The sequence below is a fragment of the Trichosurus vulpecula genome, chromosome 5, assembly GCF_011100635.1.
Source record: "Trichosurus vulpecula isolate mTriVul1 chromosome 5, mTriVul1.pri, whole genome shotgun sequence".
NCBI classification, from domain to species: domain Eukaryota; kingdom Metazoa; phylum Chordata; class Mammalia; order Diprotodontia; family Phalangeridae; genus Trichosurus; species Trichosurus vulpecula.
In genome coordinates, this window is record NC_050577.1 from 55,221,424 (window position 1) to 55,239,544 (window position 18,121).

General features: G+C 34.8%; 1 protein-coding gene across 2 annotated transcripts in view; it reads right to left on the bottom strand.

Annotated features, from left to right (window-relative positions):
- The window catches only part of MINDY3 (MINDY lysine 48 deubiquitinase 3), a 105,784-nt gene that overhangs the window by 38,787 nt on the left and 48,876 nt on the right, over positions 1–18,121 (bottom strand). For both annotated transcript variants that reach the window (XM_036761285.1, XM_036761286.1), the window contains exon 10: positions 17,665–17,745. In XM_036761285.1, coding sequence (XP_036617180.1) covers positions 17,665–17,745 — 81 coding nt within the window. The remainder of the gene's footprint in view (positions 1–17,664; positions 17,746–18,121) is intronic.

Genomic DNA, 18,121 nt, shown 5'->3' on the forward strand with positions numbered 1-18,121 from the left:
TGCTATTAATGAGATACAAATACAATTTTAAGCTACAATAAAATAGATTGTGATTTGAGTCATAACATTTAATATTCACAGATGTTACTAGAATGTACAATGTACTAGGTTACTGTACTACTCTCAGAGATAGAATACAGTTTGGAGCTATATTACATAGCATACGGTATTGTACAATTTAATATAGACACTAGCTGTGTGACCCTGGGCAAATCACTTAACCTAGTTTGCCTCAGTTTTCTCATCTGTAAAATGAGCTGGGAAAGGAAACGGAAACCACTCCAGTATCTTTGTCAAGAAAACCCCAAATGGGGTCACAAAGAGTTGAACATGACTGAAACATGACTGAACAATGATGACAACAAAAAACTGTAGTTTTGAACTGACCATCAATCTGACCCAGTTTGGCATTTTTTATATTATTAAATTCTCAGTACAGCAGAAATTAGGCAATGTAGGATTTCTTACTCCTACTATTGTCAAAATTAAGAACAAATGTGGGCTACTGACATAGTAGCCTAGGGTCCTCTTGTAGTATATGGTAACTATAAGTAAAGAGGAAGAGTTTATTCTTGAAAGGCTGGAGTAAGGAAGTAAATGGACAGGAAGAACCATTCAGAGAAGAGGATTTTTTATTACTACATTATAATCATTATCACTATCTGATGTAATTCATTCCTTGCACCCATTTTTATCAGATAACCTTAACTTTGTAAATCTCCAAATGAGGCTGGCTTTTTTATTTAACTTCCAGACATTCTAAAATTATGAAGCTGAAAAGGTAGTGTGACCTGGAATCTTTGCCACAGGACAAATGAATGCCTACATAATTTAAAAAAGGTGGATTTTTAAAAGGCCTATTTTAAAAAATGTCTAGGGATGAAGTGTCTTAGTATTCTAGATAACTTATTCTAATGTTTAGTTATTCTGTTTATGTCTGACTAATGAGTCAGTAATGAGTCAACTTGTAACACAGTTCCTCTTAATCAGGTTGCTATGATTATAATAAAAAAAGAAAGTCAGCAAAGTCTCTTTAAAGACAGTATGTCACTCTTTAACATTTAAAATGTTGATGGATCACTTTTGTCTTTATGCAAACAATACTTCACCCTAGTAACATCTCATTTTTCTACTCTGGAAAGGCATATTTTGTTTTCATTTCTCTAGGATTTTTATAATTTTTCCATTCCTTAGAGTTGAATGTCCTTTCAGTGATCACTTCACTTACATTGCTGCACTCATTCAACTTGGTTTCTTTGGTTTGGATTATTTCACTAATTCAGTCTGTTAAAAATCTTCCCATATTTTCCTGAATTCCTCATATTATATAAGTTTTTTCTCCTCAGTAAGTTTATGAATGCATAGCTTTTTCGACTACTACCCACTAAATGGGCACTCACTTTGTTTCCAGTTCTTTGCTTCCACAAAGGGTGGTGCTATGACTATTTTCTTATACAACAGATCTTTGTGTGTCTGCTTCCCATGATCACTGGATCAGAGTACGGACAGTTTAATAGTGCAGGGGCTCTTAATCTGGGGTCCACTAACTTGTTTTAAAATAATTTACAATTCTATTTTAATAGAGCCTGTATTCTTTAAAATCTTGTTTTATTCATTTAAAAAAATTCTTCTGAGAGTCCATGACACAAAAAAAGATTACAAACTCTCGTATAATTACAAACTAAAATCCAGAATAGTTGGATCACTTTATAGCTCCACTAACTGGATAAGATTGTCTACATTCCCATATGTTCTCTCATATTGACTGAATATTTCCATCTTTGATCTTTGACAATTCATATGGCTTAAAATGACAACTCAAAATTGTTTTAAGTTGCATTTCTCTTAGTGATTGGAAGAATGTTTTCACAGACACTTAAAATCTGAAATTCTTTTGAAACTGTATGTTCCTACTTTTGATTTTGAAACTGTGTGTTCATATCTTTTGACCACTAACTAGGGAATAAATTTTGGTGTCATATAATCATGTCATTTCATTATATATTTTGGATTTAAAATTTTTATAATGTCTTGTGATGCATGTGACTTCTCCTCTTCTGCATTTTTTCACATAAAAGGTCTTTTAGCTTGTCGGTTCCACTGATCTGCTCTTTTATTTTTAAACAGCATCAAAATTTTTTGATGATTACTACTTTATAATACAATTTGAGATATGAAAATGTTATGTCTTTTACTCAAAACTTTATTCCTCATTATTTCCCCTAAGATCCTAGACTTTTTGTGTTTCCAAACAAATGTGGCTAAAATTTCATCTAGTTCTGAAAGTCTCTACTCAATAATCTGATTGATAGAGCACTAAATGTATAAACTAATTTAGGTTATATTGTTATTTATAGGATTACATTGGCACAGCCTATCCAAGAGTGGTGAATAGCTCTCTAATTAAGTCTCACAATATTTCCATATATAGTGTTTTGTAGTAGTATTCAAGATTAAAATTGTCTTGGAAGGTTAACTCCCAGATACTTCATATACTTTGTTGTTATTTTGAATGGAATTTCTTTTATTGCCTCTTCCTGGTTTTTGTTAGTACTGTTTAGAAATGCTGATTTTTGTGAATTTATTTTATATCCTGCTACTTTGCTGAAGCATGTCAATTAATTTCTTTGCTGATTCTCTGGGGTTTTCCTAGGTATACAATCACTCATTTGCAAAACAAACAAACAAACAAATAAATAAATAAATAAAAAGGATATGTCTTAGTTTTACCCATTTCTAATGGGAAAGCCTCTAGTGTTCTTCCATTGCAAACCATCTTAGCTCTGTTTTAAATTCCTTACTACCTCTCCTCCACATTTTACGATCTGGAGCACTGGTCTATTTGTTGTCTCTTGCTCCGTGCTTTTGCACTAGCTGTCACCCATGCCTGGAATGCTCTGCTCCACTCACTTCCATCTTTTACCTTCCCTGGCTTTTTTCACAACTCAACTTTAATCCTGACTTCTGCAGGAGGCCCTTCTAGTTCTCTACAGCTTCTAGTGCCTTCTCCTCTCACATTACCTCCCATCTACTTTATATGTATTTTGTATGTATTTAGTTATTGTTAGTACTTTGAGGGAAGAATCTGTTTTTGCCATTCTTTGTATCCTAAGGTACTGCTGAGTACAGTATCTTGAACCTGATAAGTGATTAACAATTTTTTTTTGATTAATGGAGCATTTAAAATAGGTCCCAGCATGAGATAATCTTGAAAAAGCTGAACTAGGCTCTTTTGAACATCACTTCCTTTTCAAGATACTCACTAATTATTCAAGCAACTTGCATTTAAAATGCCTACTATATGCAAGGAATTAAGCTAGACTTTGGGGATGTCTCTGATAAGGTAAATCTATAATTCTTACTGGGCATGAAGTAAAGCTCAATGATTTATACTCTTCCAATTTCATTCTCTTCCCTTTGGAAAATGAGGACACTTATCCTTTTCTAGTTCTATGGCACCTCTATAATTTTCCATAATCTTTCAAAGATCACTAACAACAACTTAGCAATCACATCTCCCAATTTAAGTTTGCTGATTATTGGACATTCTTTATGATAGTCTCCAGTTCTAAACTGATGATCCTATGATGTATTCATTTGCAGGCAGTCAACAATTTGCTTACTATGGATGGACATACTAAATTTGAGATGCCTATGGGATGTCCTGTATGAGATGTTCAAAAAGACAATTGGTAATGTGAGTATGTAGCTCAGGAGAGATACTAGGGCCGGATAAAAATACCTGGAAATCATCTGTATAGAAATATTAAACTGATGATACCTGATGAGATAACTAAATGAGATAGTACAGAGCAGTGATGGGGAACCTGCAGACTCAAGGCCACATGTGGACCGCTGGATCCTCAAGTGCAGTCCTTTGACTGAATCCAAATGTCACAGAATAAATCCCCTTAATAAAAGGATTTGTTTATAAAGTTTGGACCCAGTCAAAAGGCTGTACCCAAGGATCTAGAAGGCCACAGGTTCCTCACTTCTGGTATAGAGTGAAAAAAGGAAGAAGTCCTAGGATAGGGATTGGGGGATATCCAGGGTTATGGGTATGATAGAGATTAAAAACCAGCTAAAGAGACTGAGGAAGACTAGACTTATAAAAGTACTGTCACAAAAGTACTGTCACTAAGAAGAAATAGTATCCTAGGGATGAAAGTGATCGACAGCATCAAACTCTGCATTGAGGTCAAGAAGGATTACAACAGAGAAAAATCCAGTATGGAGGTAAAAAATGGAAATCAAGGAGATGTCCATCATTTGAGGGAATGGCTGAACAAACTACAGTATATGAATGTAATGCAATACTACTGAAGTGTGAAAAATGAGGAAGATGGTTTCAAAAAGACATGGGAAGACCTAAATTAATGCATGATGAAGGCGACAGAACCAGAAGAGTAACCGATCTTATAAAAATGAACTATTTTGAAAGATAAATGAACTCTCATCAACCATGATTCCAGAGAACTGATTAAGAAAAATACTGCTTCCCTCCCTCTTTTCTTTCTCTGTCTCTCTTTCCAGTGGATGGGAGGATGTGGGAGGGAGAAAAAAAGAATGCTTCACAATTGAAAATAATAAAATAAAAAGTTCATTATTCCCATCAGTATCTTTAGACAACTCCTCTTTTTTTTAGTTCACTGGACTTGTTTTCAGCATTTCATTTTTGAGAACTTCCCCTCCCTCCTTTTGCTCAGTTCTTCTGTAATAATTTAGGCTAAAAGATGTCACCTAGCCCTTCCCTGAGCTGTGTGAAAGCTGTTCCTTATAAACCTAGGTTATATTCCAAGCTTCAGGGAAGAGCTGGAGTTTGAGCTGTGCCTAGAAGGATGGCTGAGATTCTGATAGCAAGAGATAAGAGGGGAAGATGGAAGCATGTCAGCTGAAGAAAATAAAAGTATGGGGAAGAATTGGTTATTTTCAGGAAATTCTTAGTTCCGTTTTGATATCCAGTAAGATAATAATAATTCACATTTATATGATACTTTTTGATTTACAAGGCAATATACACAAATTATCTCAACTGACAAATAGTTCTGTGAGGCATTATTATTATATTCATTTTACTGATAAGGAAAACTAAGTCTCAGAGAGCCTAAGTGGTTTGCTAAGAGTTACACAACTAAGAAGTGTCTGAAGTAAGATTCGAAACAAGAAACTTTTAGGTACAGAGCTCTAGACTATTTTACTGCTTTTCAACTTATAACAAGCCAGGAATACCAAAGCTAAAGAGTTTTGACCTTTTATTGTGTAAGGCAATGAGTACTAATTAAAAGCTTTTGAGCAAGAGTATCAGAAGTATATCTGTGAATTGGGAAATTGGATACAGGCTAGGAGTAATAAAGAGTAACATTTCAATCACAGTTGAAATTAAATACAATCTGAAATCCAAATAAAACAAAACAAGACTTTTAAAATGTGCTTGTGAGATAAAGGTAATTTCCAGAATTTTTAATTTAATTTTCCATGTTACTTAAGGTAAGGCTCAAACATACCAACATGTCTTCTTTGTACTATTTACTCTACCATATAAGTGAAAGGTCTTCCAAGGGATTATGTTCCAATATAGTGGCTGATTTTTTTAAAAAAAATTACCAAAACATTAAACCATTTTCTATCAGTAACCTAATCAGGATGGTCGCCTCACCCATCCAGTAATATAGCAAGAACCATAAATCAAACAAAAGAAAAAAAGGACTATGAGCCCCTAAAATATGCACTTCACATTAGCCATTTTATTTTAATACATGTATACATAACAAGGCCAGGTAGGTAGCACAGTGGATAGAGTGCCAGAGAGATTGATCTTCCTGAGTTCAAATCAGGACCCAAACACATACTAGCTATGTGACCACAGCCAAACAACAACAATGTTAACAAACTTCAGTATCTAAGCTCATAGATCAAAAGTTGCAAATTAGTAGTAGGAAGAAAAGCTACTACAGGTAGGCACACTGATAGCAGGGAGCAGTACAGCAAACAAAGGAAGGGGGAAAACACTACAAAAGGCACAAAGCCTCAAAAGATATCATGCTGATGTCACTTGGAGTAGGGACAAATTGCTCTATGAGGATATCACTGTTTTATAGCCTAATACAGTAATGAATTTGGGCAAATTACTCAATTTCTTTGATGATTTCTAACATCCTTTGCAACTGTAATACTCTTTGATTCTGTGTTAATAATGCTGAGTTATAATGGTTAAATTACATTCAGGACACTCTGTTAAGAAAAATAGAAGTATAACATATTTTTTTAAAAAAATTTCCGTCAAAATGGCTAATCAGCTGTATGGAAAAATCTGACTATTTCAAATGACTTATTTTTCTGAAAGGTTCCTGATAGTCAAGGTTGTATTATATGTGGTTTGGAAAGCATTATGTGATTGCACTGCATCATATTTACATTTTAAATTATGTTTCAGTTAGGCTGACATGAAAATTAATATTCATTTTCTGGGTGGTGAAGTGACATATCTATTAAGCAGCGAGAAGATGAAGCTTAGAATTTAAAACACATGTAGATTTTTAACAAAGAAGGTTATTTTTAACTTCGTTCAGAAAATTGTTATGTATATGTATTTTATGTCATTTTCTAGTCAAATTCTTCTAAATACTTACACAGTCAATTATAATATCCTCCGATGGAGGTTGCTGTAATTTTGAAAAGTCACTTATCTGAGGTCAGATAATGCCTTTGTACCCAATATATGAACACAAACATGCCCCTTTTTAGCTAAATCTACATTGCTCACTGGAATATAGGCAAAAAATTAAATTTAAATACTCAAATTTTTCTTACAAAAAAATGGAAGTGTACTAAGCCAATGATATCAAAGGTATTAAAATATAGTAAAACTCCATCATTATTTATTCCAGGTTGTCAGGCCAACCAGCTACAGTAACATGTCTTTCTCTGTAACAAAGAAATTCTACAACACACTGTTGTCTTTTCAAATCAATGTGATAATGGATTTTTACTCCATTAAATTTAGGGAAATTTACTAAAGTGGTAAAATGGATCTGTTGAATTCTGAAATACTTATATACCTTCCTCCTCCAAAAAATTAAAAGCAAAAGGTTTTAAATGGATTTCTAATGTTACATAACTGAGTAACAGACAAAAAGAGCCTGACTGCAGAAACAATCCTTTCTAGTCTCCCAGTAACAGATATCACAGTAAGAACATTGTCAACATACCCAGGAAAGGTTAAATGCATCTCTCTCTCTCTCTTTGGCATAAAACTAGCTTCTTTATATATTTAAAGTTTAGATCTTAAGTGTTTTAATGTACCCTCAATCTGAAAGGAAAGCTGCTTCATCATAAGAAAGGTCAAAGGTAGTACTCTGTACACGTACAAAGAGTCCCTATGTAATCACGAAGGGGGAAAATATAAAGGGATGAATGTAAAACTCATCATTTCCAGCCACATCAAAAGAAACTTTGAAATGGATTTCCAAGGAAATTAGTCACCCAGCTTCTGAAGAGTGAAACAAGATGCCATAGGTAGGCTTCAGTTTTGTTGTTACTGAATCACTAGCTGTAATGCCACACAGTGAGGGCTTAAGCCCCATCACCCTCTCACATGACAAAAGAAACTGATTTCAATTACATTTATGGATGTAATTGTTATGTCAGTGACACTTTTATGGTGTTTTAATTAATCACATTTTCTTAAAAAAATTTTTGTCACTCTAAAAAATATTCTTAAAAGTGACAGGATGCTTCTTGCTCAAGGGAAAATAAAGGATACTTAAAAATGCTCCCAAATTCAATTCTGGGTGACAAAATAGAAATTGAGGGGTACAGAAAAAGGACAAAAGGGGAAACCTGAAGGTCAAAATCGTCTATTGGAGGAAATTTCCACATAAAATATATCTACATGTAGAAGAAAATTTTTCAGTTTTCAAAGAATCAAAAAGAATTACATAAGACTGAAATCAAGTATAATAACCTCATTACTCCCTTTAACCAATTTTTGTCACGTTAAGAAAAAATATACTTTAAAGATGAATATGGATGTGACTAGCTCTTTAAGTGTTTGCTTTTCAAAATGGATTTATTATAAATAAGGATTTTTACAGTCTAATTTATCACACCAAAAGTACCACTTTACTCCCTAACACCTGTAACAACAATCTCTGGATTACATTCAATATTCAACATCTGGAATTAAAAAGGGAACGGGTTGGACAGAAACATATTTCTAACTGATTACATGTGTGCATGATGGTTAAAGTCACCAACAAATTATTTATTAATTTTAAAAGGAGTGTATATGTACATATACACATATAAAGCTTTGGGTTTTAAAAATTATAGATAATTTTGGGTATTTTTTAAACCATAGCTTCAGAATTATTATTTTTTTTTTCTCCTTTCCCTAACTGCCTTTCTGAATTACTTATATAACCGCTGGGTGACCAAAGGGTTTCTCATAGAAAACTCCTGTTGTACCCTAGAGACAGCTCTGATGACATGATAATAAAATCCTTTAACTCTACTTAAAGAATAACTCTCCATCTTTAACTAAGTTATGTTTGTTATTTTTAATCTAATAAAAGAAAGAAGTCTGGAATTATAGAAGCACTGGGATCTTGATCTTCTGTCACACTGAACAATTTTGATGAATCTTTGTCATTTTCATTACTTACCAGAGAATGGGACTGATGCACTGAGTTAGGCTGCCATCAGTGTTAAAATAATTATACATTAGATCCCAAATACTTCCCTCAAATCTGATGTGGGCAAAATTGAATTTATTCTATCTTCACTCTTCCTTTGTCCCCGCCAAAAAACAAACAAACAAAAAAAATACAACAAACTTCTTACAAACTTTCCTGTTTTGGTCAAGGGCACCCCAATTGCTTGTCACCCAAGACAGCGTTGTCACTCTCAACCCCTTATTCTTGCTAGCTTTTTCATTTCTATTTTCAAAATATTTCTCCTGAGGGGCCTCTCTTCTCTACTCAGACAGCTATTACCTATGTTAGGCCTTTTATTTGAAACTTCCCATAGCTTTCTAACTGGGCCATCTCTCTCAAGGTTCCCACCAGGCCAATGGAGCTGCACGGTTCTAGCACACTGACAGGATTAACTAAGGATGTGATCGTTTCATTCTTCTCTCTAGGATTAAGTATAGGGTGCCCCAAAAGTCTCTGAGCAGTTTTAAGTTTAATAACTTCAAAAGTATGAATGCTACAAATATGTAAAAAACCATTAAAATTTCAATTATTTAAATTTCTTTTAATATTGTTTTATGAATTTTGAATGTTAATTTTTTTTTGTTTCAGTCCCTCTGGTTGTAGATGGCAAGTATTAAAGTAAAAGTCAACTATGTTCTTTATTTAGCTGAACTCATGTTCACAACAGTAGTAAGAAGAAAATTCATTTCCTATTAAAAGAAAGAGGCCCCTCCATGGAAATTCAGAAAAAAAATAATAATATATAATACTGATTCAATTCCCAACAAACCTAGATGGAGGAGATGCCAAGAAAATGAATACACTGACAAAGTGAGAGAGAGGGCATTTGGACAGTCCCCCAAGATGAGTGTGCCATGAGTCTGCTGAATTGAAAATTCCAAATGACAGTGCGCAGAATTCTAACAGTGAAACTCTATAAGCATGCTTCCAAGGTCATAATTGTTCAAATGCTACAAAAAAATTACAATGTAAGGTTAGACTTTTGTCAACTGATGAAGTAAAAAATGTGAAAACTCCAATGGCGTTCTTGACAAGCTGACCTTTTCTGATGAAGCAACTTTCTACATAAGTGGCAAGTTAACTGCCATATTTGAGGTACAGAAAAGTCTCAGAAGTCAGGCAACATGAGACACCCCAAAAGTTAATGTTTGGCATGTCATTAACAAAAGTTTTTATCATTGGCTTTCTTTTTTAAAGAATCTATAGTCAATGGGAAATCTTACTTAGCAATGCTTAAGAATTTTCTTCATTTCTGAACTGCAGAGGTTACATCTATTAAATAATATTATTCTTCAAAAAGATGGGCAGGCCACTTTGTGTGATAGTTCTTGGATGAGAATTTCCCAGACTGGTAAGATAAGTAGAGAAGGCCCTTTAGCTTGGTCCCTTAGACTTTTTCTTTGGGGTCAAGTCAAAACTGTCATGTATGTATCATGTATCGAAACCTCTTATCTTTGGATATCTTTGGATAATGCTAGCTATAGGCCAGGGTTACAAATGCAATCCTTTTAGTTAATAAGCAACAATTGCTGTAAAGTTTTACAAAGTTAAAAAATCAACTAGAGCAATGTATAGTACTTCAGTAGCTATGTTAAGTTTAAGTAAGAAACATCAATATTTTAAAATTATAAATAACTAGCTTTTCAAATGTGTAATTTTGGAGCATCTATATTTCTCTTTATGCTTAAAACTGCACAAAGACTTTTGGGACACCCTGTATAAGCTCCTGTTTGGTGTTTAAAGCCATTCACAAAATGGCCCCAACCTACCTTTTAGGCCTTATTACATATGACTCCACCACAAACAATGTGGTTCAGCCAAACTATCCTCCTTGTTGATTCTCATACATGGCACTCCAAGTCCTTCTCTCCGCCTTTACACATTCCCGCCATGTGTAGAATGTAGTCTATAGAATGCGTGAAATATCCATCTATCACAATGTCTTGCTTTCCTCAAGTGCCACTTTCTACACTATACATTTCATGATCCACCAGCTGCTAATTCCTTCTCCCCCAAATCACCTTATATCTATTTTGTACCTACATATGCACATATTTCCCCCTGGCTACACTAAATCCTTGAGGACATGGCATGTTTTAACTTTTGTCTATTCCCAGTGACTGAAACATTGCAGTTACTTAATAAAATGCTTGTTGATTAATTAAATCTCCAATGTCCCTCTGTGTAAGAATTATATTGAGTTTATAATACTCTAAATCTGTATTGCCTTTGACTGCCAACTCTTTCTATTTGATAAATAAACCATCAGCTCATTGTGGTGGATTTTAGGCTGTTTGGTCTCCTTTTCATGACAAATGATTTACATCAGCTAACTTCCTTTCATCTGCCTATAATTCATTTGTTACCAATAACTTGCCTAAATAGGTTAGTTTTAAAACTGTTTTAAAATAGTTATTTTAATCACATATTTTTGGTCATTTTTACATTTTCATCTAGCTTTATATTAATTTTCATATTTGTTCTAATAAGCTAGTGTCCTAGCTACACAGACAGTTGATTAAGGAATAGCTCCCATATTGGTGACAAGTACTTTGCTGTTAAAATATAATCAGTTTTATTTTTTTATGTTATTTACTGATCACCATATCCAGTGCCTTCCCATTTTTTTCTTGAAGAAAATATTCATGATGCATAGGTAAACATGGGGCATCTGTGTAGTATAAAAATCTTTGGTCTCATTTATTATTCTTAATCCATATCTTCCAACAAAGTTTTCACCATTCTTTAGTATTCTCAACTTTGTACTTAAATTACTAAGAATCGAACTATATTGTTTTCATTTGCTATTAAGTTCTTCAAAGAATTTTTGGTCTCTCCAGCCTCTGTCACATTTATTGGTGTGTAAGCAGTGTTTTCTTTTCTTTTAGTCAAACAGGTGTCAAGCATTTATTAAACACTATGTGCTAGGTGCCGTACTAAGTTCTGGCAATACAAAGAAAGGCAAAATATAGCGCCTGCCCTCAAGGAGCTCACAATTTAATGGGGGAAACAACATATCAACATTTATCTTGGTTGTACATAGGCAATGGAAGGTAATGTTAGAAGAATGTAGTGGGAGGGTCAAGAGGTGGGATCAAGATGTCTCCTATAGAAGGTAAGATTTAAACTGAGTCTTAATGAAATCCAGGGAAGCCAGGCAACAGAGGTGAGGAGGAAGAACATTCAGGGCATAGAGGAAAGTCAATGAAAAAGCAGAGAGCCAGGAGACAGAATGTTGTTTACAAGGAACCACAAGAAGGTCAGTGTCACTTGAAGGGGTGTAAAGTGTAAATGGATAGGTAGGAAGAGGCCAGGTTGTGAAGTGCTTTAGATACTAAAGAGAAGATTTTATTTGATCCTGAAGGTAAAAGAGAACCACTGGAGTTTAAGTAGGGGCTGATAAAGTTAGACCTTTATTTTAGGAAAATCACTTTAGCAGATGATTGGGGGAAGGAGAGTAGAAAGGGGAGAGGGTGGGAAGGAAACAAGCATTCATTAAGTGTCTCCTATGTGCCTGACATTGTGCTAAGTGCTTTACAAATATTGTTTATTTGATCCTCACAGCAGCCCTGTGAGTGGAGGACGGATTAGAGCAACGAGGCTGACCAGAAGGCCATTGCAATAGGTAAAGTCAACCAGCAGGGATGACAGGACCAAATGGAACTTTTTTTTTAAAAGGATAGGGGAAAGATAAGCATATTTCTATGCTGTAAGGTAGGAATTTGTAGCTAGAAGTCAAAGATTACAGAGCACATGGTAATAAGAGGGGCCATCTGCTGGAGAAGTTCGGAAGTGATGAGATCAAGGATGCATATATCCAGGATTTGCTTTAGTAAGGAGAAAGGCCATTTCTTCATGAGATAGTGCTGAAGGAAGAGATAATGGGGAAAGGCATCTGAGTGACACGAGATGAGGAAGACGTAAAAGAAAGAACCCTTGTCAAAGGGCCTTTTTTTTTTCAGTGAAATATGAGTAGGGGTGCTTTAGATGAGAGTCTGGGAGATGGGGTGCTGCTAGATCACTTGGGAAGGCTAAGGCCTGGATCTAGGGTTTGAATATATAGATTTGAGTCATTTGTAGAGATGAGAAATTAAACTTATGGGAGCTATTAATCCTCCAAGGAGAATTTATCTATATCTTCATGGATAAGAATTAAACAAAATGGCCAGATGTTACTACAGTTGCAAACTTTATTATAAGTGGAGTGCAATTGTGAAACTACATCAAAGCATAACTATTATGAAAAGAATGCTCTAGTTATATTTTTAAAAAATAAAGTTGCCCTGTTCTGCCTATTTGGTAGCATCCTTTATAAATGTATATATTTTAATTTCCTACAAACTTAGCCATGGTCATGGAAAGAAGTTGTCAGGGTCTTTCAATTTAATTTTTTATTAATTATAGGTATCTGAAACTGTCATTGACAACTTTGTCATGAGGAGAAATACAAAAGAATACCAACCTCCCTCCACTGCCACAGTGTGCTGTAATAATAGCTACTGCTTAATACTATCACCTCAGAATTATAAAGTTTAAATACAGAACAATGTATTTTACTTATTGGGAACAGCAGAACAGAAAGCAACACTGCAGATGATCAGTGAGTCGATAAAGCGATTTGTGGCAGAACTACTGTACAATTATTCTACTGAGTCTGATCATTTACTTTGCTCAAACCTCATGGCACAATAACAACAATTCAAGTCTCTGTCAGTAACATTACTATACGGGTAGATGAATGGTGACCAACAGCCAAAGTACTTCTGAAACAGTTTAGGCCACAGCTTTTTTAAACTTACTCTAAAACCATGATTTTTCTGAATTGGGTTTTATCACTTACTTGTGAATTGTGGGTCTTTTTATTAAACAAAGTGCTATGGAAAAACAGATGTGCATTGCTAAACAAAGAAAGGCAATAATTTTTCTGACTCATCATACTTTAAGAGAATAAATTAAAGAAAAAATCATTTTTTCCCTTAGTAATCTAAGTGGTTTTATTGGGCAATTTCAAAGATCTGGCAGGAAAAAAAATCTATACGTGCATAGATTTCAACTACCAATATGAAACAAGAGTATGGTGCATCAATTATATAATTTTAGAAAAAATAAAATCTTACTTGAAAAAGCAAAGATTCAAATATGACTATTTTGTGTAAATTCCGGGACTAGCTACTTGAATGAGTCATTTATGAATTTTTCCTTTGTAATTTTTAAAGCTACCTATGGGATGTTGGTATGTTTTTAAAATTGTGAATTTCAAATTAAACTGACCAAAAGCTCCCTTCTCTCTTCCACACCTATTGAAATTATTCTACTTGCTATTTTGTCATGTAGCTCAGAAAACAAGGATTTCCATTGACATGGAATAAACATATATTTCCATTGCTGAAGGGCAGGTCTCCATTATGTATAACACTTCGGTAGGAAATGAGAGCAACTTAATTTGCCATCAATGAGACTTCTCAAATGTATGAAATCACAACTTCATTAAGTGCATGGGTCAGCACCTAAATTAAGAATCATGAACTTGCACAACCAACATTTCCTAGGAGTTCGCCACTACAATTTGAGGAGTTAAACACCTCATCTTAAAGAGAAAACACAAAACATATGGATAAGTGATCACTTCCCCAAAAGGAAACAATTTTCTTCTTCATCTGAGGGCACACACAATTACATTTTCATGGTCTACATCAACCAACCATGAACATTAATTTTAAACAAGTTATTTAGAGCCTATATGATGTGACAAAGTCTGTTAGCCACATATATATTTACTTTAGAAGGAATTACTAAATATTAATTTAGAGAATTGATTTACCAGTTTGGGACAAAATTTTTAAAAACTGACAAAGGATAGTAGCAAAAGGAGCATTATTTTTATTAGTTCAATAGATGGGTTAAAATAACTACACAGATTGGCTATAGTTTTGTAATTGCTAGGATACAGCTGTGATTTTAACCAGGTCCTAAGAAATGATTATAAAAACGCAGTCATAACAATATGCATTAACAACTATAACTCCTACATAAAAAAGAATACTAAATTCTCTATTCTTGGAATAACACACTATAAAACAAAAATAAAACACTATAAAATAAACTATACAGTGTTCTGTACTTCATTTTAATTGGTACTGATCATATATCCACCACATAGAGGAAAAGAAAGAGGGAGAGGGAGAAGTGAGAGTCATAAGAGATCAAGATTGAAGCCTGGTGAGAATTCTGGTTATATTGTGGACCTAACATATCAGTAAGAGCCATAGGTGGGGCTCTTGTATATGTGTTATTAAGTTCTCCTGTGAACCCTCATTCTGAGAATGGTATCAGAAGAATTTTGCTGTCCAGGTCCCTAGGGAATCTTATGTGTTTTTGTGCCTTTATTCTCTGTTGCTCTGAATCTGATTTGTCTGCACCCACGGGGAATGACTCTTTTCAAACGACCAGAGGTCAGTTCCTAAGAAAATCCTTGGAGCCATCCCTTTACTATAATGGTATGCCTATACTAAGAACTGTGGGACTATGGAAGCCAAAGTTCATGGGATACCTGACCTGCAAGAAGAATGAAAGTGCTATGAGATCAGAGGAAGAAGAAATCACTTCCAGGCTGGTGAAGGGGAATGGACAGAGAGAAAGCAGAGGGAAAACTGAAGGAAGACTTTATGGAATATGTGATATTAGTGTCTGGCCTTCAAGGAAGGGTAGGAAATGTAGAGGCAGTGATCAGAAAAAATTACTCCAGCCTGAAGGAACAAGAGACAAAGGCAGGAGACAACAAAGCATCAGGAATGTTTGGGAAATGGAGAATAAACCACCCAGTCTATGCACAGAATGAGGAGAGTAGCATGCTGAAAGGGAAGGTTAAAGCTAGAATGGATAGGCCTTAAATGCCAGGCTAAGAACTGTTGCTTTTATTCCAAAGACAGAGGGGAGTTATTGAATGTTTATAAGCAATGAAGTGACACAATTATATTTGTACATCATTTAGACCGATCTGTCAAACACACATAGACTGGGCAGGGAAAAGACAAGTGGGAAGATCTGTTGCTAGGCATTAGCTCAGGTGAGAGGCCGGAAGGACCTGAAATAGGATGGTTACAAGGGGAATGATAAGAAAGGAAGGGAAGCTTAACATATGGTAGAGGAAGAATCTAACAGGACTCGGAGAGAGACTGAGTGTATGGGACAAATTATATGGAAGTTAAAAATGATTCTTAGGTTATGAATTCTGGTGCCTAGGAGAGAATGTTAGTTTCACTGGTAGAAAAAGGAAGGCAAGGAGATCAGAATTTGAGAACAAAATGATGAATTCTACTTTAGATATGTTGGAATTAAGATAATGATGGGATATTTGGGTGGAGACGCCTAACTGGAAGTCAGAGATGGTTGTCTGGAGCTTGGGAAAGAGGTCAGGGTTGGAGATGTGAAGACCATCTTCACAGAAATGGAAGTAGACAAGATGAGACGAGGAACAGAAAAGTCCAGTCTAGAATCCTAGGGCATACCTAGGAAAGCAGGAGGCAAGAAGTGTCATGGAATCTGAAGGAAAAGGTAAGATTGAGGGTGAAGCAGTTTTCAAGAGTGTTCAAAACTAGAGAAGTTACAGAAATGAGTACTGATTGCAGGGCACTGACAATTAGGAAGTCACTGGTGGCTTTTATGCCTGCAGTTTCAAAACAGTAGTGCAGATCAAAAGGAGTTTAGTATTGAGTGAATAGAGATGAGGTAGTGACAATAGGTACTGATTACTGATTCACATTTTTGGTAGTGAAAAGAGATGTAAATACAAAAGACGCAGTCTCTTCCTTCAAAAAACTTATATTCTAATAGAAGGAAACAACACATAGGAAAGTGCTGGTTATGGAAAGATGGTTTGGTCAAGGAAGTCACAGGAATGGTTGGACAGAGTCTTAGGGAAGTCTAATGACATAGCCTCTTCAGAAGCACTATTACCATCGATCTGATCATTTCTTCTCCTACCTCTGGAAATAATGATTAAATGTCCAACCATTCCTGTGACTTCCTTGACCAAATCACCATTCCATGGCCAACACTCTCCTATGTTTACATCTCTAGCACGTAGCCAGACATATTAAGAAGCACTTCAAACTGCTTTTTCATTCATTCATTCTCACCATTTAATGTATGAGGAAACTGAGGCACAAGGAGGAAATGATTTGACCATTGTCATCTAGCTTGTGTCAGAGGCAGAATTCAAACTTAGAATGCTCCTGACTCCAATCTCAGTTTTAATATCCTGTCTTTTCTGCCTCATCATAGTGATTCCTGATCTTGAGTCAGAGGACCTGGGCTTAAATATTGTCTCTGACATTTACTGCCTGTGTGACTGTGGAAAAATCACTTAACATCTCTCTGGATCTGTTTCCTCATCTGTAAAATGGTAGGGTTATACTAAATCACATGGAAAGAACAGTGGACTTTGAATCAAATGATCTTGGTTCTAATCTAGTTTCAATCCTTACTGCAGATATCTAATTTTGATAAGCCTTAGTTTCCCCATTTGCAAAATGGAGACAATAATATACTGACTCACAAATCTGTTGTGAGGAAAGAGATTGTAAAACCACAAAATGTCAATTCTAGATTGTTGCTATTCTTATTACTGATAATTGCTAATACAATTGTTTAATACTGTACAGAAGTCTTCCTATTACATCAACAACTTTTGTGAAACTTCAGAGACAAAAGGTTCAAAGTTAGAAAAAGTAAATAACTATAACTGAAACAATCCTAAAATTAGCTAAGAAAACCACATGCCACAAAATGAAGATGTATATATTACTTTAACTTTTGAAAAGGCCTATGAGTTACGGGATGTTTCAGAAAAGTATTTAATAGTTTACACAAAGATCTCAACTTAATAAGGCCATGTGGTATCTGTATGCCTGAAGTCTTATAACAAAAACAAATTATCCAAATATCATACCTTGGCAAAAAAGACGGTGAGGTGAGTTTCACTGCCAACAATCCAAATGGGGAACTTTGGTGATTTCAAGTAAGAACCAACCTAGGGCAAATTTAGCAAAACAAAAATAACAGGTGAGCTAGATTGTTCTATTTCATCATGATAATAATTATATAAAATTCTTAAATACTTTCATTAACAAAGAAGTTTTGATACTCTGCAGGTTTAGGTACACCTAACCTGGTTGATAATACACTATCTTTTTAAATCAGTAATAAGGAGGAAGCAACAGAATCTCAACTAGAAATAGTCAGAACAGCCTTGAGAAACCATTTCTCTCTAAGTTGAAAAGTTACCCAGGAAACTACACCTTGAATTTTTGAATTTTCAGCACAATATCATTTGCAAAGCACCCCAAAACTTAGAATCCATCCAGTGATAAGCAGTGTGAAGACAGATGATTCTTTTATTATTACAC